Raw genomic sequence first — 25,074 nt, 5'->3', positions numbered from 1 at the left:
GTGGCATTTCCTCTCAGGTTCCTTCATGGTGCGGTGTCTCAAGGTCCAACCAAATCCTAAGGCTGGCCCAGGTTCAGAGTTGGGGTTTCTGCAGAAGGTTCATTAGGGGCTTTTTTTTTTTTTAGCCATCTAGTACAAGGGCATTGCTGATCCATTATAAACAAGTCTCTGAAGTTGCTCTTCCTGGCTGCTGTGGAAATGTAGGCCAGAAGCAAGGAAGATGGTGGTTGTTCTGTAGTGCTCATTAGGCCTCTCACTGTACCCTTCTTGGTCAGCCGCTTTTGGAAATATTGGCTGTGGTGGAATTTTCCACATAAGTTAGAGTAGCCAAAGGAAAACTGGCCATAAACCTAGTACCTAGTACCCTTTGATACAGGGGAGCCTTGGCCATACCTCTTGTGTAAAACTAGCATTTGGGAGCATTTTATTTTTGAATTGAAACCTTTGTGCTTTGTTAATTATTGGCCATGCATTTTACGAGTGAATCTGTTGGGTTTTTTTGTTTTGTTTTGTTCTTACTTTCTAACTTTCTCCTATGTGAAATTTAGGGTAAATGTGTACTCCTTCCGCATTTGTAATGTTGCAAATTAGTGGTGCTGCATTTCCATGTGTACAGAAGGTGTTAATGCTCTTAATTTACCATGAAGGCAAGGGAATTCCAATCATACTATAGATTTAATGCTTTTTATATGCTCTCTTACTACTCATACTTTTTCTGTAGACCTCAAGATGCAAAATACAAACTTCAAAAGAGGTGAAATTTCTTTAATATCTGTTGGCTGAAATTTAATATACAAAGCATGACTTTGGGGGCGCCTGGGTGGCTCAGTGGGTTAAGCCTCTGCCTTTGGCTCAGGTCATGATCCCAGGGTCCTGGGATCGAGCCTTACGTCGGGCTCTCTGCTCAGCAGGGAGCCTGCTTCCTCCTCTCTCTGCCTGCCTCTCTGCCTACCTGTGATCTCTGTCAAATAAATAAATAAAATTTTTTTAAAAATGCATGACTTTGTAAATGTTTATAAAGGTAGGAGGTGAAAAATTTAATCTCTGTACCTTGATAGAAGTTATATAAGTCACATTCAGTAGCTTTTTAGTACTCGGTTAACACAATGCTTCTCAAATCTAATTGTGCATTAAAACCATGTGGAGAGGTTTTAAACACATAGATTCCCAGGCCTCATCCTAGTGAATGAGAATCTCTAGGGAATAGGGCCTAAGAGTGGGATTGTTAGTTTTTCAAAACTCCCTGAGTGGGAATTCTACTTCTGACTTTGAGGGAGTGACTGGCTGGATTACTCTGCTGGATTACTCTGCCACCCCCAGCAACTTGAAAGCTGGACAAATTAAAGGAAGCAGTTATATTCAGACATTTACAGCAGGCAGCATGAGACTGTGGTCCTTAAATAAAAGTCCTGCTGGGCCCACACTTTTCCTTTTGGGAGGTTCCAGATGGTGGTTCAGGGGGGATGAAGCCAGATAGAGTCAGGAAGGGGGAACTAACTGAGTCTGAGGAGACAGAGATCCGTGTTCGGGGAGAATGAGAGTGCTGGAATTTGCAGGGCTGAGGACCTAGGAGGAGGGAGCTAGGGCCTCTGGAAGGGCCAGAGGAAGGGCCTCTGCAAAGGCATCCCTATGAGTCTTTGCCTGAATGCTAGTCTGCACAGGCACAAGGTGAACCCCCACAAGGCTGAGTAAGAACAGATTCCCAGAACAGAAGAGTTACCAGGTAAACACTTCCCGTAGTTCACAGAGAGCAGGGAATCATTTGATTTCCAACTGGCCACCGTGGAGAAATCTTGAAATACTTGGAGCATTCCGTAGAGACCCCTGAGGGCCACACCCTAAAGCAGAACTACGCTGCGGCTCTTGAGTAAGCACTATGCTACACCTGCCTTAAAAATAAACCTCAGAAGAGGAGATCCATAAGTAACTGGGTCCTCAGCCTCTGAAGTGCTTCTTAGTGACTCTCAGAAGTCATGCACTTGTGGAATCTGCTCCTCTTGAGTGTTGGCTGGACTTCTTGGCTCACTTCTGATGAATACAGTATGGCAAAAGGGTGGGATGTCACAAGGTAGGGTTATAAAAAGAGTATCTTCTGTCTTTTTTTTTTTTTTTTTAAAGATTTTATTTATTTGACAGAGAGATCACAAGCAGGCAGAGAGGCAGACAGAGAGAGAGGAGGAAGCAGGCTCCCTGCTGAGCAGAGAGCCCGATGCGGGGCTTGATCCCAGGACCCTGAGATCATGACCTGAGCCGAAGGCAGTGGCTTAACCCACTGAGCCACCCAGGCGCCCCGAGTATCTTCTGTCTTGAGGTTTCCTCTTGTTCTCTTAGATCTAGTCTTACCATAACAACATGGATAGAATGATGGAGATTTGTAACTAAATATTACCCTCAGCAATGTTGACTTTGTGAGTCCCAGCTCTAGATTTATGCTAACTTTGACACTATTTATGTTACGATTTCAGAGACATTCCATAAGTGGACCAATCTCTACATCCAAGCCCCTGACGGCACTGACCGATAAGAGACCAAACTATGGGGAGATCCCTGTTCAAGGTATATCTCTTATGGCATAGTATTTCACTTCTGCTGTCAATTCTTTGATTCTTCTGACTTTTTTGGCTAACTAAATTGTGATTTTCTTTGTTCTTGACATTATTTCAGCTGCTCTGGTATACATCTTTATCAGAAGCTTACTAATAATACGTCGTCATTACAGATAGGGGGATTCGTTATACATATATGTCTTGGAAGACAACTCTCTAGACATTATGATAGGCAATGGAGAGTCCACACCATTACTAGGCATTTTGTTTTCAAGTTTTTCATGGGGTAGGTGCTGTTACCCACGTTTTATAGATACTAAAAACAAGGTTTCAGAAAGTTAAATAACTTAACACAGGTTAACAATGAACAGTAGGCCTGAGCAGCCTGACGCCAAAGCCCATTCTTTTAACCTCTGTGCTCGGTATTATTGTCCATACAAGGAAACTGAGAATCTGAAACATGAGGTTGAGATGAGGTCCATTCTTTTGCACACTTATAAGGGGCTTGGCTGTTCTCACACAACTTTTATGGTAGAGCCAGTACCAGACAAGATTTCCAGATTTTCTGAACTTGTCCTACCTGTAATCTGTCTTCTCCATTTCAGTTAATGACAGTTTTATCCTCCAGAAACCTTGGAATCATCCTTAATTCCCTTATCTTATACCCCATATCTGCAGACTGTTAGGTTTTTGGGTTTTTTTTTCCTTCATGATCAAATAAATTTTTTTAATTTTTATTTTTTATTTATTTATTTTTTTTTAGGTAGGCTCCATGTGGGCTTGAACTCACGACCCTGAGATCAGGACTTGAGCTGAGATCAAGAGTCTGATGCTTAACCAACTCAGCCACCCAGGCGCCCCAGTCAAATCAATTTTTTAATTGAAATATAAGTGACATATAACATATTAATTTCAGGCTTTCATATTTTTGTACATGTTGCAAAATGATCACTGCAATAAGTCTCGTTACCATCTGTCACCAAAGTTACAGAACTGTTTTGTCCTTTAGGACAAATCCAGAGTCGGAGAATTGCTCTTCCCTCTACCATCACCTAGCCTTGGTCAAGCCACGATCATTTCTCACCTGGGTTCTGACAAAAGATTCGTTATCTACCCTCACAATCTGTTCTTAACCCTACAGCCAGCATACTCCTGAAAATTATAAATCGGAACACTTCATTCTGCTCAAAACCTCCCCCCAACTCCCCATTTCTCTCAGAAGAAAAGCTAGAGTTCTCTCAGTGGCCTCCAGGCCCTCCCAACGTGGCCTTGGTTGCCTCTCCAGCCTTACCATGTTTCCCTTTCAGTCACTCCCTGGGCACTCCGGCACACGCCCGGCCGCGGAGCCTGGCACTGGCACTTCCTGTGCCCGAGAGCGCTGCCGCATGCCCACACGGCTCCCTCGGGCCTTTCTTCAAGGCTTTGCTCTAGGCTTTCCTCAGCTGGTGGGTGCCATATGTAAAATTAGAAACTGTATGCCCCTCCACACACCCCTTTCCCAAACTCCTCTCCCCTTTAAAAAAACTTGGATGATTTTACCCTTTGGACACACTGCATAGTTTACTTGTCTATAGCTTTTATTGTCTGCCTCCCTAGACTGTGAGGTCCATGAATTCAGGAATTTAATGTCTGTTTGATTCACTGAGGTATCTCAGCACCTGTTGTCTTACTGGGCTCTTGATAATAAATTGTGAGATGAGTGAATGAAGTGCAAGTTAAAGCATGTAAGGGGCTTAGCACAGATTTTAGTCCACAGTAAATGCTCACTGTGAGATTTTATTACTGTTAGCATATGCTAGTCATAGCACAAGTGGCTGAGAAGGATGGCTCTTTATTGTCTGAGTACAAGATTTTATTTCATTGCAAGGCCGCCAGGGTCTGCAGGATTTTGCTTAGCAGCTGACAAGCGGTTGTGAGAAACCATCACTACATGTTATGTTTTGGGCATCTTAAAGCTGCAGGCACCGAGGGTAAAGATGGAAGCCAAGGGTTCAGGAGCACTCCCACTCAGCTGCCTGTTGCATTTGCCCCCATTCTGTCAATGAAGTCAGCCTTTTGATCTGCAGTCAATGCCAAGTACAGTTGGAACTAGGACCAGGATGCTACAGCCTTTGAGAATATATGTAACACTGGGCCTGTAACAGCCCTGTGGGAGTGACACTGGAGAGCCTTGAGGTCATCTTCAGACACAGAGAAAACAGAGTCCCCAGGTCCCAGTCATCTAAACTGTGATAAGAGAGTAGGATTTCCAGGCTCTCTTGAAACGGTTTTCTTTCTCTTTTTTCTTTTTTAAGATTTTTTTTTATTTAACAGGGAGAGAGAGATCACAAGTAGGCAGAGAGGCAGGCAGAGTGAGAAGAGGAAGCAGGCTCCCTGCTGAGCAGAGAGCCTGATGTGGGGCTCGATCCCAGGACCCTGAGATCATGACCTGAACTGAAAGCAGAGGCTTAATCCACTGAGCCCCCCAGGCGCCCCTCAAATTGCTTTTCTTCCTTGATTGTTTCCTTTATTGTCATAAATAATCAAAGAATAGTCTATAATTTTCATTTTGAAAGTTTCAGTGGCTTCATTACTTAAACTTTCAAAGATGCTGCCTCTTGTTCTACACTTAAATTAGAGAATTTGGTGTTTTTTCCGATTAAGTATATTATAATAGGCATAGGGGTTTTTGTTCTATTTTAGCATCATGCTTATATGTCAGTTACGGGAAAATATTTCAGAGCAGAGAAATCTTACTATAAATGGACTAATCAGATGCTCTTTTGTTGGTATTATTGGCTTAGTGTCATGATTGTGCCACCTCAGTGACTCTTTGTACATAGGATATGAATTAGCATTTATGGCCTAATAAACAGGAAAAGATAGATCTGCTAACTAGGTACATGGATACAGGTGGCTGAAAAGGTCTTTATTGACCCTGCTTACACAGTGTGATGTTTTAAGGTCCGGAGTATTAAGCAAAGACCTCAGCTGGATGTTGCAGATGGCTGGGGAGCCTGGGTTTTTGCCCCATGTCAGGGTGATATACTTATAAGTGCCTTCTCTGTGTCATGGCTTAGACATTTGGTATCTGAGAAAGTTCATTAATCCAAGTGGATTTATGTTCTGTAAAGAAATTCAAACTCTTGGGGTGCCTGGGTGGCTCATTCGGTTAAGCATCTGCCTTCGCTTTGGTAATGATCTTGGGGTCCTGGAATCGAGCCCCACATCAGGTTCCCTGGTCAGTGGGGAGTCTGCGGCTCCTTCTCCCTCTGCCTCCCCCCACTTATTTTCTTTCTCTCTCAAATAAATAGTCTTTTTTTTTTTTAAGATTTTATTTATTTATTTGACAGAGGGAGACACAGTGAGAGAGGAAACACAAGCAGGGGAAGATGTAGGCAGAGGGAGAAGCAGGCTTCCCGCCGAGCAGGGAGCCTCATGTGGGGCTCGATCCCCGGACCCTGGGATCATGACCCGAGCTGAAGGCAGACAGAGAACAACTGAGCCATCCAGGCGCCCCTCAAATAAATAAAATCTTAAAAAGAAAGAAAGAAGGGGCACCTGGGTGGCACAGTGGGTTAAAGCCTCTGCCTTCAGCTCGGGTCATGATTCCAGGTCCTGGGATCGAGCCCCGCATAGGGCTTTCTGCTCAGCAGGGAGCCTGCTTCCTTCTCTCTCTCTCTCTCTGCCTGCCTCTCTGCCTACTTGTGATCTCTGTCAAATAAATAAACAAAATCTTTAAAAAAATAAAAGAAAGAAAGAAGGAAAGAAAGACTCTTACCATCTGTCTAAATTGCATTACTTGAGGCTAGAGATAGAAAAAGTTTTAAAAATGCAGTTTTTTGAAGACTTTGGTTTATGGTAAGGGTACATAGAATAAATGTGATATAAAGGAGGTTTTACTAGCAGGCCAGATCTGTGTTGAAAGTTATAGTCCTAAGTTAAATAAAAGAAAAAGAGCTTTCTTTTAAAAAAATGAAAGTTTTTAAAAAAAAGTGTGTATATATATATATATTCACTTGAGATAGAGAATGAGAAAGAGAATGCACACAAACAGGGACCAGGGAAGGCAGAGGGAGAAGCAGGCTTCCCACTGAGCAGGGAGCCCAACGTGGGACTCAATCCCTGGACCCTGAGATCATGACCTGAGCCAAAGTGCTTAGCCAACTGAACCACCTAGGCACCCTCAAAAAGAGCTTTCTATTTAAAAAGTTTCAGAGCAATTTTCATTCTCCAGAGGGTAGATCTAAGTCAGATTCTGGCTCAGCCCTAGATCCCATCCTAATGGGAAAATTCCTAGGAAAAATTCAGCTAGAAATTCTCCCCTCTTGTATTTATAGTCTGGTGAGTATCTGTCTGCTCACTTCTAACCTCTCCCCTCCCTCAACCCTTTCCTTCTTTTCTCTGTGGTTCTTGGTATTCGTCTTGATGAACCAGAGTATCTAGGCTCCTTTTTTCCCCCAACATATTATTACAGAAAATTTCGAACATAGAGAAAAGTTGGAAGAATTTGTATAGTGGATATCTACATTGCATTGTCTAGATTCTTAAGTACTTTGCTGTGTTCATGTTTTTGTTTTAAAGAATATTTATTTATTTATTTATTTGATGGAGAGACACAGCGAGAGAGGAAATGCAAGCAGGGGGAGTGGGAGAGGGAGAAGCAGAGTCCCCACTCAGCAGGGAGCCTGATGCAGGGCTCGATCCCAGGACCCTGGGACCATGACCCAAGCTGAAGGCAGACACCTAACCGACTGAGCCACCCAGGTGCCCTTATGTTCATGTTTTCATGTTTATCCACCCCTCTATCCCTTCAGTCCATCTTGTTTTTTAAATGCTTCTCAAGGTAAGTTGTCGTTGGTACATTTGAGCATGCATTGCAATATTTATTTAAGGTGCCCTGTCTGTCTTTAAACTCTTGAGGTAAACCTTATAGAAGAGTTGCAAAAATATTAGAGCTCTCTCTAACACTTTTCCTCAGCTTCCCTTACAGTGAACATCCTGCATAGCAATAGGGCAGTTATCAAAAATAAGAAATCAATATTGTTAACATACTGTTACCTAAACTACAGATGTTTGGATTTCACCAATTTTTCCACTGCTGTCCCTTTTAATTCCAGGATCAAATCCCAGGCCCAACTTTGTGTTTAGTTGTCTTATCTCACGAAGCCTCCTAAGTTCATCAGTCTTTCTCTGTCTTTGTGATCTTGACACCTTTGAAGAATACCGGCCAGTTACTTTTTTAGAGTATCTCTCAGAATGGATTTGTGTGTTATTTATTCCTGATTGGGTTGAGGTTATGTACTGTCAGCAAAGCAGCTCTGACAGGGGTGAGGGCCCTTCTCAGGTATCGTTATCAGGGACATGTGAGGGCCATACATACTATTACTAGCCATGTTGGCTGGGATCACTTGGTGAGGATGGTTGTCTGCTAGTAATTAATAAATACCCTATTCCTGTTTAAACTTTCTATCACTGATTTTAGCATCCGTTTGGGTATTTTGCCTGCGGGAGTTATTCAAAGCATTATACTGCTGTTTTATTTTTATTTTTATTTTTTTTTTAAAGATTTTATTTATTTGTCAGAGACAGAGGGAGAGAGAGCGAGCAAGCACAGGCAGACCGAGAGGCAGGCAGAGGCAGAGGGAGAAGCAGGCTCCCCGCCGAGCAAGGAACCCGATGTGGGACTTGATCCCAGGACCCTGGGATCATGATCTGAGCTGAAGGCAGCTGCTTAACCAACTGAGCCACCCAGGCGTCCCACTACTGTTTTATTTTTAACAAATATTTGTATTAGTATAGATTCATGGGTATTTATTTTATTCTTTTGTTGTAATCTCTTACTGTTATTATTTTTGTTGTTGTTCCTCAAATTATTCCAACTTGGGAACCATTCGGAGCTCTTTCACATTGGATCCTTGCTCTTTTAATGCCCCCCCCCCCCCCCCACAAAGCACTTTCTTACTTTTGGGCACCGGGAGGTGATCCAGACTCCTCCAGTCTCCCAACAGCAGAAACCTGGATGTCATTGTCCATAATATACTTATTTATTGAACCCTCCTGTGCATGTCCAGTCATTTCACAGTTGCTGCACCGTACCCCTGTGAAAAGCAGATCTGCAGAGTACAGTGCATACAGTTCATTTTGTGTTTAGCCTGAGAGTATCCAGTCAATGGAAGCCAATGGATAGTCAATGGATAGTCCAGTCATGGACTCGATATCCAGTCCATCTGTTTTTCTACTTAGATCAGCCCCCTTTTCACCACTATCTCAGTATAGTTATGCCATGCTTTTGTAATACAGTTAGATTAATTTTGTCTAGTCTGTATTTCATCCCTCCATCCCCCCACTTCTGATTTTCTTAAAAATTTTGTATCTAATAATTCATTCTGTTCTCTGCATTGTAGGGTGCTTAGCAGCTTCCCCGGCCTCTACCCACGAGGTGGTAAGCACCCCACTGCGCCAGGTGTGGCAGTGAAAATTGCCTCAAGACAGTGACATGTTGGCAAACTTGCCTTCAGTTGAGAACCAGAGACATGGTTCTCACAGTTTTATTTATCTGATTTTAGCAGAGAGATGGAAACTATAAACAAAAATCAAAGGAAAGAAGGAAATCTTAGCTGATCTTCTGTTTGTCTATTTCCATCAGAGGCGCTAACATATTCATCATAGTATTTTAAGTTCCCTATCAGATAGTTCCAACATCTCTGCCACATCTGTGTCGGTTTTATTGATTACTTTGTGCCTTGACATAGTAAACTGGATATACTTTTCTTTTTCTTGTTGTTGTTTTTTTTTTTTTAATATATTTTAGACTTCTTTGTTGAAATCTGGACATCTTATATAGGGCAGTAGATTGGTTTTATGCCTTGACACAGGCACCTCCTTGAGTTGATTTGAGTTGATCTGTTCAGGAGCTGGGCGGGCTTTGGGTTTTAAGTTGCTTTGGTGTCCTTAGTGCACAGCAGGCTTCCAGCTGCTCTGGTGATCCTTATATTTAGAGGGGGGCTGGTGTTTGGGAGGAGTTTTCTCAATGTTCGCTCCAAATACAGCTTTCGGCTGCCTTTGCATATTGCATCTTAGGGAGCGCCAGTCTTACATTCTTGTGACTCTTTCAGCTCAAATTTCTCATTTGTTCATCTGTTGAGAACATGTATATATATTTATAATGTCGAGCAAATCTTTAATAGCTGCTTTAAACTCTTGCTAATTCTAACATGGGTTATCTTTGGGTAGGTTTTGGGTAGGTTTCCATTTCTTTTGAGTGTGGGTCACTTTGCTCTCTCTCTCTTTGTGTGTCTAGTAATTTTGAATTATATTCTGGCTGTCGTCAATCACACATTGTAGAGATTGCTTTCCGTTTTGTTCCTCTGCAGAAAATTGGTTTTTGATAGCAAACCATACCTTGGCTCATCTCAAACTCCATCTAACTTCTTTTCCTTCAGTTGAAATACCTGTTCAGTTATTTTGTCCTTAATTCAACTCCTTGGAATCTGAGTGCTTGTGGTTTTCAGAGGTCAGTGAGAGATTTGGGCAGAGTATGTATACAGAATTTGTGATTCTTTCTGGTATTTCCCCTACTCCCTCCCTTTTCAGCAGCTTTGGTTGTCCTGACATCTATCTTCTCCTTATTCAAGGCAGTAAAGCTGTCTACCAGCTGTCCTACGTGGCCTCACCTGGGCCTGCACTCATGCCTAGAGCCATAAACTGGGAAACTCACCCCTATGCTCTTTCATTCTTCCACGTGTTTACTCCTTTCATTTTCTGCCTGCTTTTGGATTTTCTTCAATGCCCCCTTACGTAGTTGAATTTCATATTTTTTTCAGATTTTATACTCCTTTTTGGCAGGAGCATCGGTCCATTTGGAACTACTCTTTGAACAGAAGTTGGCCATTTAGGCTTCTATTTTAAAACCCACTATTTTGCCTGAAAATTTGTTTTGGGAAACAATAAAGGGATGACTGCCTGTACCTGTTTATTTCTGTGATTCCTAAAATAAGAGAGCATTAAGTAGCAGACCTACTATGCTCCTGTTATTGTTGCCTGTCTGTTGGACATGAACAGAACAACTCTGTGTAGGTTTATTCTTTCCCCTGAGCCCTGGATCTCATCCCCTTGAGCTGTCACAGATGCTGTTAGCCTCAGGCTATGATCCACTTCTCCCAGATATTCAGCTTTACCCTGTCTACTGGCTCCCTTCCACTGTCATTTAAAAATGCTCACCACATCCTGGGATACCTGGGTGGCTCAGTTGGTTAAGTGCCTTCATTGGCTCCCTGTTGCCAATAGGGTACAGTCCAGACTCTTTTTAATTTGGCCTGCATTGCCTGCACGCTTTCTCTTGCCTTTTCTGGCCCTTACAGCCTGCCTCTGCCGCCTCATCTGTTCCTCTTTTCTCCCATCCTCTGAACATTGCTGCCCTGGAGTTGCTGAGCCCTCAGCTGGGAACACTCTCCCCTCCAGCCTCTCCTTTGCCTGTGTAAAAGCTATTAATTACCCTTCTCATCTGAATTGAGATGTCATTTCCTGAGGTGGTTTTCCCGGACCTCCCCTCAAGAGCATGTCACGTCCCCTATTGTGTTCCCAGAGCCCTGTGTACTTGTTCTTTCCTAGCATCCCTCACTTTTAATGGTGTTTTTTTTTTTTTTTTTTTAAAGTATATGGCTTCTGCTCTAGATTCTGAGTTCTGTAAGGGTAAGTTTCTTGTCTCCTTTCTTCCTTCAACCTTCTCACCAAGCCCAGTGCCTAGTGAGTAGTGGACACCCAAATGTTTTTTGTTTAATGAATGTATTAAAGACAAGAAAAGCTCCATATGGCAGTAGAATAGACTCTATTACTATAAAATAGAATCTCTTCTGCTTACCACATTTGACTGTAATACACCAGTCTTATTTGCTGAAGAGCAGTAAACTGATAGTTTGACATGCAGACGGAATACAGCGGCTGATGGCTGTAGTAAATGGACATGTGCTCGCCCTGGGACAAGTGCCTCTGAGCGAGTTTGAGTCCCACAATGAGAGCACTTCATAGAATGGCAGCAGACTGTGTTGTGCCCGATGAAGATGACCACAATTAATTTTGAAAAGAATAACCCTGTTGAGGCCTTCCGTACAATTTTGTGCCTTTTCAAAAAAAAGTAGGTGTTGGTCTGTGGTAGGGGAGTACCTTCCAAATGGAGACAGATCCTTAGACATGCAGTAAGGAAAGATTTAACCAGGGTTGAGGAGAGGAATCAGCAGTAAATTTCATGAGCTTTGTTTCGGTCGTGTTCTTATAGTATGCAATTTAGAAACACTTTCCCTCTAGGGAATGACATGGGCTTATTGCCTTAGCCAACATGCTTCTTGTTTGGATTCATTTGTCTGTTACAAGCTTTATTTTCACTTTCTTCATTTGCCGTGTTCTTTGGGAGATTAAGATTTTGGGGAAGTGACTGGTTTCATAATTGTAAAATGGAAATTTTGATTAAATTTAAAATGTTGATTTCTGTTTCCTACTATTTCCGTGTTCTACTAACTTTGTTTTGTCTGTCAGTCTGTGCATAATTTGCTTTTCCTGTGAGGATGAATGCCAGCCACTGACAGGGTTCAGAATTCTGATTGATGCTTGCTTGTGGACTCTTCGCACAGAGGTGGTATTTGTTCAGGTTTGGAAAGATGTAGTGACTCGAGGCTGTATAAGTCCTGTCTTCATTAAGAAAGTAAGTTCATCCTTCCCAAAGTTGTATGTAATTAGTTACATTTGGTAACCAAATAAAAATGTTCCTCATAAACTTAGAAAATAGATTTTGAAATAGCAGGTATGTTATCCTTGAAAGATGTCATATGCCATTACTTTGGCCATGATGATATTCTGAGAGGAACTATTTTTTTAAAGTGGTAAATGATCTGTTAAAATATGTTCACTGTGGGGACATTCTTGGATAGTGAGACTAATAGTCTTCAGTAAGTTTAAGAGGTAGTGTTTTCCCTTATGCTAATCACACATCTTTCGCACGTGGCAGCTGGGCAGAACACATCTAGTCTGTCCGTCCTGCTGCTTGTCCTGGCCTGATGACGGCCTTGTCAGGCTTGTAGCCTGAGGCATGAAGTGTGTGCTGGTCTGTTTGGGGCTGCCATTCCGGGGGGGCAGGTCCTAAGGAAATGATGTTGAAGCTTGACCAGAAGGATGGTGAAGGTAGCCAGGCTATAGCGGGAATGGAGGAAGAGAGCAGGAGGTGGGGGAGCAGCTTATGCCAATGTTTGGGAAGCTCCAATTTGAGAAACTGGAGTCTAGAGAGCAAGAGAGGGGTGAAACAGGGCTGTGGTTGCAAACTGGGCAGTAGAGACAGTACCTGTCTTCTTCCTCCTCAAATTCTCAGAAATGTCTGGTGCTTCCTTGTTGCTCTCAGACTGAAGTCCACATAAAAGGTAATGAAGGCTCTTGTTGGTCAGCCTCATCCCTTCAGAGCCCCTTTTCCTGCTGCCCTCTCTGATTTCGGTATGCCCTGTGTTGAGGCCACACTGGGATTTTATTGCTTTGTAACTTGAATGTCATTACACCTTTGTTCTCATTGTTTCTGGCCAAAATATTGTTACCCCTTCTCTTTTCTGTTAGTAAAGCCCAGCTTAACGTCATTATATTGTGGAAGACCTCCCTGCTGCCTTAAATCAAAGTGAATGTCTTCTCATTCTGTGGTTTGATTCTCACTGTAATTGTCCAGTCTTCTTTGTCTCTGGTTGTGTATATGTATGGCTTCCCTGCTCTTGGTAGGAACTTAAGGGCAAGACTTGATTTAGCATGTACTTATAGACCAACATAGAAGATCTTTGAATTTTGATTTAGCAGTCAGTGATTTAGAGGCATTCATCTGTGTCAAAAATCATCCCTAGAAATCAAACATTGAATGAAATGTTTTTCCACAGTCCTTGTCTACAGAAACTCTTCTGTAGATATGGGCTCCATGGGGGATTGTTAGAGTGCCTTATATTGAGAAGGAAAGATGGGCCTGGGGGTGCTGGGAGAGGAGGAGAGATCACCTTCCTGCTGCCCTTGTGACTTCAAAGTTCAGTGTCTGATGTCTTTATTTTGACCCTTCCTATTTTGTGCAGAGCATCTATTAAGAACATCTTCAACCAGCCGACCCGCTTCTCTGCCGAGAGTACCTGCCATGGAAAGTGCCAAGACCATCTCAGGTGATGACTTTTTATCTGGAATTTCCTTTAGAAAGACTCTTCCAGAAGTTTTAGTAATGGTACCAAATGCTTTCTCTTTAGACTTACTTAACTTTCTTGCCTCTTTAGCTCTTGAATTGATTCTTTTTTTTTTTTTTAAGATTAATTTTTATTTTAGAGAATGCATGAGCAGGGAGTGGAAGGGGGCAAAGAGAGAGAAACTCAAGCAGACTACCCACTGAGCTGGGAGCCTGGCATGGGGCTTGATCTCATAACCCTGAGATCACGACCTGAGCTGAAATCAAGAGTTGGATGCTTAACCGACTGAGCCAAGGGTGTCCCTTGAGTTGATTATTTTCACTCTGAATTTCCCCTGTTGTATCTTCTAGAGTCTGTAGAAATCACATTTCATGGCTGTGATTTTTAAATAAAAGAGGGACACCTGGGTGCTTCAGTCAGTTAAGCATCTGCCTTTGGCTTCGGTCAGGATCCCTGGGTCCTGGGATTGAGCCCTATGTTGGGCTCCCTGCTCAGTGGGGAGCCTGCTTCTGTTCCTCTGCAGCTCTCCTGCTTGTGCTTGCTCTCTCTCCCTCTCTGTCAAATAAATAAATAAAAATCTCTAAAATAAATAAAACAACCCTGAAAACTAGATCATTCCATTTCTTTAACAAGTATTTATGAGGGGCCTAGAATGGGTTAGATATTGTGCCAAAATTATAGCTTGATACAACATTAGTACAGTTGTGAAAGATTAGGATATCCTTCCCAAGGTATGTCGCAACTGTTATTTCAGATCACACCAAAAATTCTCCAGAAACCAGATTTTTCCAGTCTGATAAAGCCATCCTATAATGATGACTTCGACAAGCTCCCCTTGTCTCCTAGGGGTAACTCCAGTTTATCAATTGCTCACATTATTTTCCTTTTGTGGCCCTTATTTACCCTTTAAAACTCAACTAGAAATTGGACCAGGAAAGGAGAAATTTCTGTAACTCTGCCTTACAGTTACCCTTCCACTTGTACAGTGATTTAAGTTAGTACAGTTTTCAGGTGTCATAGCCGGGTCTTTTTATTAATTACCATCCCAAAACGCAGGTTCCAAAGCCTGTTCTTCTCACAGAGACCTTCCTATTCTTTCTCACTTTCCTCTAGTTTATATAAAATGATGAAAGGTGTTCTCCGCCAGTTTTCTAGCACTGCTAGATTTAAGGCATTCTAAACTGCTGATTTAAGGCATTCGAAGATCTGACACTGAAAGAAAAAACAAGGATAATTGTAAGATTATGTCAGATGTCAGAAATATGTACAAATACATCATTCTAATAAGATCATGTAATAGGAGAAAGCATCTCTTTTCTCTGGATCTTTACAGACATCACTTTACTAATGCAGAGTTAGGTTCTGCTTTGGCTATCCTAAAATCACCAAGAACATTTTAGTCTATGAAAGGGGGGCCATTTCAGTCATTAGGGAAGAATTACTGATGTACAGCACTGATTGCAGCCAGCTCAGGGCGCCTGCACATCCAGCATCTTCTGATGTGAGAGAGTATGTATCTGACGTCAGGAACTTTGCTCTTATTTCCCTTCTTCCTGCATTCAGCCCAGGGCCACGAGCACCTGTGCCTAGTCAGCACCTCCTTGTTAGAAAGTGGCTTTTGTTGTGGCTCTGTTACCAAAGGCTGAAGCATGGGCTACTTCTACTTACCAGTTCTCAGAGCTTTCTGTAGTTCTGACAGGGTGTGCTAGCCTTTTAAAATAGAACTTTCCTTATTGCCCTTGTTTCTCAGTAGTTGACACCTTTTGGTTTGTCTCACTGGTTCGTGTTTTTAGAAACATGGCCTGATCCAGAATTAAGTGTGGTATCTTTCCTTTCATTCCTTTTAATGGTATCTTGACTAAGTTTAGAAGGGTTTTGATTATTTTAGTTGACAGTGAATAGCTGCCAAGTATGGCTTTTTTTTAAAATAATTTTTTATTTTTTATAAACATACAATATATTTTTATCCCCCGGGGTACAGGTATGTGAATCACCAGGTTTACACACTTCACAGCACTCACCATACCCTCCCCAGTGTCCATAACCCCACCCCCCTTCCCCTAACCCCCCTCCCCCCAGCAACCCTCAGTTTGTTTTGTGAGATTAAGAGTCACTTATGGTTAGTCTCCCTCCCAATCCCACCTTGTTTCATTCATTCTTCTCCTACCCCCATAATCCCCCCTTTTGCATCTCCACTTCCTCATATCAGGGAGATCATATGATAGTTGTCTTTCTCCACTGGACTTACTTCACTAAGCATGATACCCTCTAGTTCCATCCACGTCGTCGCAAATGGCAAGATTTCATTTCTTTTAATGGCTGCATAGTATTCCATTGTGTGTATGTACCACTTCTTCTTTATCCATTCATCTGTTGATGGACATCTAGGTTCTTTCCATAGTTGGGCTATTGTGGACATTGCTGCTTATAAACATTCGGGTGCACGTGCCCCTTCGGATCACTATGTTTGTATCTTTAGGGTAAATACCCAGTAGTGCAATTGCTGGGTCATAGGGTAGTTCTATTTTCAACATTTTGAGGAACCTCCATGCTGTTTTCCAGAGTGGTTGCACCAGCTTGCATTCCCAAGTATGGCTTTAATTAGCCTTTGGTTTTCACTGTATTTGTGATTAAATGAACATTTCTGGAATGCTCACTGTGGGCTAGGTAGGTTCTGTGAGTGTTAATGGGGTTGGATAAAACACATTCCTCACTTCAGGGAGTGTGGAGTTCAGTGCATATCTCAACTGCTGTACCTTTTTTACCATTTTCCTAGTGAAAGAAGTAAATCCATTCAAGTTACCAGTGTGATAAAGAAAATGTAATTTTTTTCCTCCTATATGGTCATTTCTGCTCTTTTTTGAAACTGCTGAAGAAACTATCTCAGTTTAAAAGCTGGTAAAAGCTGGTTTTTTAAAAAAGATTTTATTTATTTATTTATTTATTTATTTGCGTGTGAGAGAGAGAGGGGAAAAGAGCATGCACAGGCAGGCAGAGGTGGAGTGAGAAGCAGGCTCCCTGCCAAGTAAGGAGCCCGATGAGGGACTTGATCCCAGGACCCCTGAGATCATGACTGGAGCTGAAGGCAGCAGCTTAACTGACTGAGCCACCCAGGCGTCCCTCAATTTAAAAGTGTTTTATAAAAGTAAATGTTTTTCTGCATTTATGTAAAATGCATAATGACTGTTTCTCACAATCAGTGTCTCGACGAAGCAGTGAAGAGATGAAAAGAGATATCTCTGCACCTGAGGGAGCATCACCGGCCTCTCTTATGGCTATGGGAACCACGTCTCCACAGCTTTCTCTGTCCTCCTCTCCCACGGCATCCGTCACCCCCACCACTCGAAGTCGGATAAGGTAGAGAACAGTTAATCCTGGTGCATTTCATGCATACCTTTCCTGGCCTTTGGAGATTGATGATCAGGTTGTGAAATAATGGCAGTCAAGCACTGATTTTTTTTCCTTTGTGTCTCATTAAATGTTTTCTCGTCTCTTCTATGCCCAGAGTTGGGTAGGATGGTATGATAAAAAGCAAGGCAACATAGAAGAGATGGTTCCTTTCCCCCAAAGAAAGCATTGTGGAATCAGAATACTGGGCTTGGGTAGAGGGTTAGGGAAGGCTTCCGAGAGGAGTGGCGTCTGGGTGGGGAGGGCAGGCTGGCATTGTTGGCAAGGTCAGTGATGTGAGTCAACGAACAGAAGGGTGAGTAACTGAAGACTGGGGGAGCTGTGGGAGGTAGTACTGCACAGGCACAGAGGATGGGTACAGAAGGCCAGAGGAAGGTGTGGACCTACTACATCCAGGGACCATGGAAGATAAGATTGACAGTAGGGAGTGGCTAGGCATGAAACCTCTTTATAGTCGAAATTGAGTCACTCAGATATGGTTGTAGCTATAAAGCGGAGTAAGTAAACCAATGTGAGAAGGTGATTCAGGGATTTTTCTCTTGTGGAGAAAAGTCGAGGAACACCACTAAAATAACATTATGATGTTTCTACCATGCCCGGATCAGGATAATAGCAGTGGAAATGGTGAAGGGAGGTTTATGTTCTGGAGGCTTTTCTTTTTTTTTTTTAAAGATTTTATTTATTTATTTGACAGAGAGAAATCACAAGTAGGCAGAGAGGCAGGCAGAGAGAGAGAGAGAGGAGGAAGCAGGCTCCCTGCCGAGCAGAGAGCCCGATGCGGGACTCGATCCCAGGACCCTGAGATCATGACCCGAGCCGAAGGCAGCGGCTTAACCCACTGAGCCACCCAGGCGCCCCTGGAGGCTTTTCAAAGGGAAAGATGATTGATTCTGACAACAGATTCTAGAAAAGGAATGAAAGAAGGAGAGTTACCAAAGGGGACACTATTTTTAGAGGAAACTAAGGGCATGATGCTGCATTGATCACTGATAAACAATACCTGAAAATGGGATAGTATATTTTATTCATTTTTCTCTTATATCAGAAGCTGTTTGGGACTAAGAAATAGTTGTCATTTAGAGGGGGAAAAAAAACAAATGTCAGAAATGAAGCAAACATTGTTTATAGGGATGAGGAAAACTGTTGTTTTGAGGTGTATTGAGAATTGAAGGAGAGATGGGAGTGGGTTTCAGAACTTTAGATTTATGGGGCACCGGGGTAGCTCAGTTGTAAAGCATCCGTCTTTGGCTCAGGTCCTGATCCCAGGGTCCTGGGATTGAGCCCTGCATCAGGCTTCCTGCTCGGCTGGAAGCCTGCTTCTCCCTCTCCCACTCCCCCTGCTTATGTTCCCTCTCTTGCTGTGTCTGTCTGTCAAATAAATAAATAAAATCTTTTTTAAAAAAAAAACTTTAGGGGCGCCTGGGTGGCTCAGTGGGTTAAGCCGCTGCCTTTGGCTCAGGTCATGATCTCAGGGTCCTGGGATCGAGTCCCGCATCAGGCTCTCTGCGCCTGCTTCCTCCTCTCTCTCTCTGCCTGCCTCTCTGCCTACTTGTGATCTCTGTCAAATAAATAAATAAAATCTTTAAAAAAAAAAAAACTTTAGATTTATATTGACTTATAGGTATAAGGATAAAATGGAATAGTAGACCTCTCAAACTCAAATTATGTACTTGTGTTTAAAGCCCTGCCATTAGGGGCCCAGCCTCTTAGAATAGTGGTCCTGTAAACAGTGCACCATCAGAGCAAGTAGGGAGCCAGTGATCAGGGTAGCTCTCGTTCTGGCCAGACTGATGCAGGGAGAGCATTGTCCATGCTTGTCTTTGTTCTGGGTAGTAGGCCACCTGCAGTTTGCCTATGGAAAGGGCACCCACTCTTCTGGCTTCCCTACTCAGAAGCTGTGATTTTCAACAAGTCATCTCCTGGAAATTGTCTTCAACTTACAATGAAGAAGTTATGAGAGATGACTCTCCAGCTCTGGAAGGATCTTTTTTTGCAGCTTCCCATTGTAGTCCATAGAATTACTCTTCTTTGATGCTTTTTAAGCTGTTTCTATAAACAAACAGACCTGGTGTGAGCCAGAATAAACTTTTCACAGTGATTATAGTAGTTTTATTTTGAGCATGATGGAGGTTGATTTATTTATTTTTTTGGCTTGCTTTTTTGTGTTCATTCAAATAACTTTTATCTTCATTCTCTTTTCCTATGTTTGGTGGTATTTTAACACACTTCTTTGAACTTTTTAAACCAAAGCAGGAGTCTGGTGGGCTGGCACACAAGCATCAAAGTATATTTCTTCAAGGCAGCAGTTTTAACTGCTTGTTGAAAATTTTTGTATTTTACTTCTGGTTCTAAGATAAATTAAACTGGTGCGGGTTCATTGCACCTCTCAATTGTAAAAAGCCTCAGTTCTAAATGTGTATTCTTTTATTTCCTAACTTATTTTGAAGGGTGAATACAGACAGAATCACTGTGTGGAAGAATACTGAGCTGCTTGTAACATAACCTTTAGGACACTTACTGGACTAAGTTTATGGAGTGTGGGGTAGAATCTGTGCTTTTTTTATAAAGTAACCACTAAAAACTAGACCAAGTTTTCAAGGGTATGCCGCTTGTGAAAGAGCAGGTTATTTTAGAGGTACTCTTGGTCTAGGTAGTCCTGAAGTAGTTACTAAAAGGAAGGATTTCGCCCAGATATGCAGGGTAGTATGCCTCCCTTGCATGATCCAAACATCTTTTTGATTCATTGTCTTTTCTGGAACAGGATATTTGTTCTGCCTTCAAGGAAATTGGCAGTACCCAAAAGTACCCTACGTATATTTTTAAGAAATGAGTTACAACCATTGTTGGGTTTTCTTTCTTTCTTTCTCTCTTTTTTTTCTTCCTTTCTTCCTTTCTTTCTTTGAACTTCTGTGATCTATCTGTGTCTTATAGTAAACTCTGAAGTTCCTCAAGGGGGCAGGGAGCCTGTGTTGTTCACTACTCATTGCCCAGCACTTGCACACTGACTGGCGAAGTGGTGGGTAAGGAAGTATTAAATGAGTGAGTGAATTTACGGAAAAATCCCATTTTTCTATGCAAGATAAAATTCTAATTACCTATAGTCAAGAAAGAGTGTATAATATAGCAGTAAATACATTTGAGATGTTTTATGGATGTTTGTCGCCATCTGTTTTATCTGCTTCCCCCAGTTGTAGGCACCTTGAAGGCAGGAACCATGCCTTATAATCCTTTGTATTTACAAGAAGGATTTGTTCTTAAAAAAGAGGAAATGATTGAGGACATAAAAGGTAGGAAACAAAAATGAATAAAATAAAATAAAGCATAAAGATTATGGAAAGGTAAGCTATTAGGTGAAAGGCGGCTGTGGCAGCTTTCAGATGCTGCCAGCATCAAGTTATTATGCCCCCTTCTGAGCGTTCTGGAGTGCATTCCATTATTTTTGTGAATGCACACTGTACTGAATCTTTGCCAGTTTCCTTGTGGATAATAGAGTTCCTCCCTTCAGACAGCAGAAACCCCTGACAGTGGTGGGTCAGTGAGGGTCCTGGCAAAATTGTAAGTAAAATCATATGAGTGAAAAGATGCATCTTGCCATTAGATGTCTTTGTGTGTGCAGTTATACTACTCAAAAATGCACCCTGACATTGTTCTCTTCTTTGTGGGATTTCTGGTTTATAATCGAGCTCAAATAAAAAATATTTTAACTTTGGGTTCCTTGTTTTCCCTTAGGGAAGAAAGGAAGGACCCTCTGTCAGCATTGGCAAGAGAATATGGAGGTTCAAAGAGGAATGCCTTGCTGAAGTGGTGTCAGAAGAAGACAGAAGGTTATCAGGTAATCAATCATATGGTTCCTTTGTCCCACAGGAGCAGTGGCCGCACCAGATGCTAGAGTGTCATAGCTCGCTACATATCTCACATTAAGATGGGGGATCCTATGCTGAATTTTAAGAACACATTCAACACAAAGTCTGTCCCAGATTTGGCTGAGGGCCACTTGGATGGCATCAGTTTTTACCTTTCCAGAGTAGCTAATCTTTCTAGTACTTTTACTCAGCTATTCTGTAATACTTTCTTACTTAAGTCCTGTTAACTGCTTTCGCTGAGGTCTCATCTGGACTGAGAGTAAAAATATATTTATTTTACTTTAATATTTTCATTAATGGTTAAAATGATAAATTATATATATTTTATGTAAGTTTTATTGCAATAAATTACTTAGCAAAAAAGGGTAAATGATTAGGATATAAGTAGATAGAAAATCATCAAGGACATATTAAGACTTGAACTTGATACTAGACACTGTGTGTATATATATGTATGTGTGTATATATATAAAAATGTATATGTATATACGTGTGTGTGTGTGGACACACACATGTAACACATGTATGTATAACTGGACCTACCCAACCACAGCAGTATCAAAGATTCTTCTCAGGTGCACATAGAACATTACAGGATAGGGTATATATTGGATCATAAAATGTCTCAAATTTGAACAAAGATTGAAATTATATTGAGTATCTTCTGACCACAATGGAATGAAATTAGAAATGTGTAACAGGAGGAAAATTCACAACTAAGTGGAAACTAAACAGTTAAAGTAAAAAAAAAAGCAGTGGGCCAAAGGATAAATCACAAGGGAAATTAGAAAATAAAGAGAATGAAAGTGAAACACAACCTACTGAAACTTATAGGAGGCATTGAGAGCAGTTTATAGCCATAAACACATATCTTCAAAAAGAAAATCTCAAATCAGTAACCCAACCTTTCACTTTAAGAAAGTAGAAAAAGAAGAGTAAACTAAACCAAAGTAGTCAGAAGGAAAGAAATAAAAATTAGAGCAGAAAAAACAGTAGAAGAGATTAATGAAACCAAAAGCTGGTTCTTTGGGACGCCTGGGTGGCTCAGTTGGTTAGGCAGCTGCCTTCCGCTCAGGTCATGATCCCGCGTCCTGGGATCGAGTTCCACATCGGGCTCCTTGCTCAGCAGGGAGCCTGCTTCTCCCTCTGTCTCTGCCTGCCTTTCTGTCTGCCTGTGCTCGCTCTCTCTGACAAATAAAAATAAAATCTTAAAAAAAAAAAAAAGCTGGTTCTTTGAAAAGATCAACAGGTTGACAAACCTTTAGCTAGATGGACAAAGGAAAAAAAAGAGCAGACTACAAGAGAAGGGACATTCCTAGTGACCTCAAGAAATAAGGAATACTTATTACTTAGAAAATAATAATAATAATAATAATAATAATAATAGGAATAAAAGGGAATACTATGACAAGCTGTACACTGACACATTGGATGACCTATGTATAAAAGGCCTAATTCTTAGAAATGCACTATCAAAAATGACTCAAGAAGGGGACACCTGGGTGGCTCAGTCAGTTGGGTGTCTGATTCTTAGTTTCAGTTCAGGTCATGATCTCAGGGTCCTGGGATCAAGTCTTGTGTCAGCCTCCATGCCCATTGCAGAGTCTATTTGTCCTTCTCCTCCCTCTGTTCCCCCCACCAAATAAATAAAATAAATCTTAAAAAAAAAAAAAAAAAGACTCAAGAAGAAAAAATCTGAATAGATCTATTCAACAGAAGATACTGACTTAATAAGCAAAACACTTCCAACAAAGAAAAGCCCACGACCAGATGGCTTCATTGGTGATTTCTACCAAATGTTTAGAAGAACTAACACCAGGCTTTCTCATACTCTTCCAAAAATAAAGGAGAGAATACTTCCTGACTCATTTTGTGAGACTCATCTTGTGAGACCCAAAGACTCATTTAGGGTCTTTGCATGTGTAGTTCATTTTCCCTGTGTTTCCCTGTGTCACCCTGATAACCGAGCCAGAAAAAAATGTCATAAGGAAACTATGAGTCAAGGGACGTCTGGGTGGCTCAGTGGGTTAAAGCCTCTGCATTTGGCTCAGGTCATGGTCCCAGGGTCCAGGGATTGCCCTGGGGCTCTCTACTCAGCATGGAGCCTGCTTCCTCCTCTTTCTACCTGCCTCTCTGCCTATGTATGATCTCTCTCTGTCAAATAAATAAATAAAATCTTAAAAAAAACCCAACTATGAGTCAATATTCCTTATGCAGAAATTCTCAGCAAAATACTGGTAAACAATCCAGGAACAGACAAAAAGGATCATACACCATGACCAAGTAGGATTTATCCCAGAAATACAAGGTTAGTTCAATATATGATAATTAATCAGTATAATACATATCTCAATAGAATAAGGGGAGGAAAAAAAACAAGATAATCTTGTCAATGGGCACAGAAAGAATATTTGACAAAAATTAAAAACCCATTTATGATAAGAAAAAAAAAAACAATGAACAAATTAGGAATAGAAGGGAACTTTGTGCCCTCATAGAAGGGCATCTGTGAAAAACCTGCAGTTGATAGCATACTTAATGGTGAAAGATTTTGGAAGCTTTCCCTCAAGATTAGGAACAAGAAAGGATGTCCACCCTCAACCACTTCTATTCAGTATTTTCCTGAAAGTTCTAGCTAGAGCAGTTGGGCAAGAGAAAGAAATAAGTTATTGAAAAGGAATAAGTAAAATTATTTCTGTTTGCAGATGACATGATTTATATCTAAAAAACCTTAAAGAATTAACATACAAACTGTTAGAGCTAATAAACTTAAGCTAATTTGCAGGGTACAAGGTTAATATACTAAAATCACTTGCATTTCTTTCTTCCTTTCTTTCTTTCTTTCTTTCTTTTTTTTTTTTTAAGAGAGAGAGTTTTGGGCAGAGAGTGAGCGAGAATCCTAAGCAGGCTCTATGTCCTGCACTGAGTCCAGTACAGACTTGATCTCACAACCCTGAGGTCATGACCTGAGCTAAAATCAACACTTAAGCAGCTGAGCCACTGAAGTGCCCTATTACTTGCATTTTTATATACAAGTAATGAAAACTCTGAAAATGAACTTAAAATAATACTTCCACTTACAGTAGCATCAAAAAGAATAAAGTACTTAAAAAAAAAAGAATAAGTACTTAGAAATAAATTTAACCAAGGGGAGAACAAGGCTTGTACACTGAAAACTACAAAATATAGCAGAAAGAGGGCGCCTGGTTGGCTCAGTGGGTTGGGCCTCTGCTTTTGTTTTTTTTTTTTTTTAAAGATTTATTTATTTATTTGACAGAGAGAGATTACAAGTAGGCAGAGAGGCAGGCAGAGAGAGAGAGAGGAGGAAGCAGGCTCCCCGCTGAGCAGAGAGCCCGATGCGGGACTCGATCCCAGGACCCTGAGATCATGACCCGAGCCGAAGGCAGCGGCCCAACCCACTGAGCCACCCAGGCGCCCGGGCCTCTGCTTTTGGCTTGGGTCGTGATCTTGGGGTCCTGGGATTGAGCCTCACATCAGGCTCTGCTTGGTGGGGAGCCTGCTTCCCCCTCTATCTCTGCCTGCTTGTGATCTCTCTCTCTGTCAAATAAATAAATAAATCTTTAAAAAAATAAAAATATATAGCTGAAAGAAAATCTAAATAAATGGAAAAACATCCCATGTTCATGAATTGGAAGTTGTGATGCATGCTACAGTGTGAATGAACTTTGAAAATGCTACACTAAGTGAAAGAAGCCAGACAGGAAGCTCTAGCATGAAAGATTTCGATACTCCAGATCTGAAAGTAGGCATAAAACAGATACTCTTAGCATTAATGAATGGCAAGAAGATCAATGCTGCTGGCTACAAGTTTGATCTAAGACTGAAATCTTAAGCATGAGTCAATATTGCATAACCACTTGATTTTTTTTTCATTATGGTTTTTGTTTTTTTTTTTTAAGATTTATTTATTTATTTGACAGAGATCACAAGGAGGCAGAGAGGCAGACAGAGAGATAGAGGAGGAAGCAGGCTCCCCGCTGAGCAGAGAGCCCGATGCGGGGCTTGATCCCAGGACCCTGAGATCTTGACCTGAGCCGAAGGCAGAGGCTTTAACCTACTGAGCCA

General features: G+C 41.5%; 1 protein-coding gene across 2 annotated transcripts in view; it reads left to right on the top strand.

Moving 5' to 3' along the window:
* SPECC1L (sperm antigen with calponin homology and coiled-coil domains 1 like) overlaps nt 1-25,074 on the top strand; it is a 138,636-nt gene that overhangs the window by 82,071 nt on the left and 31,491 nt on the right. For both annotated transcript variants that reach the window (XM_032309157.1, XM_032309156.1), the window contains 4 exons: nt 2,466-2,556; nt 13,616-13,699; nt 16,918-17,074; nt 20,855-20,957. In XM_032309157.1, coding sequence (XP_032165048.1) covers nt 2,466-2,556; nt 13,616-13,699; nt 16,918-17,074; nt 20,855-20,957 — 435 coding nt within the window. The remainder of the gene's footprint in view (nt 1-2,465; nt 2,557-13,615; nt 13,700-16,917; nt 17,075-20,854; nt 20,958-25,074) is intronic.

The sequence above is a fragment of the Mustela erminea genome, chromosome 13, assembly GCF_009829155.1.
Source record: "Mustela erminea isolate mMusErm1 chromosome 13, mMusErm1.Pri, whole genome shotgun sequence".
NCBI lineage: Eukaryota > Metazoa > Chordata > Mammalia > Carnivora > Mustelidae > Mustela > Mustela erminea.
The sequence above is the reverse complement of the archived record's forward strand: the minus strand, read 5'-3'. Positions and strand labels throughout refer to the sequence as shown.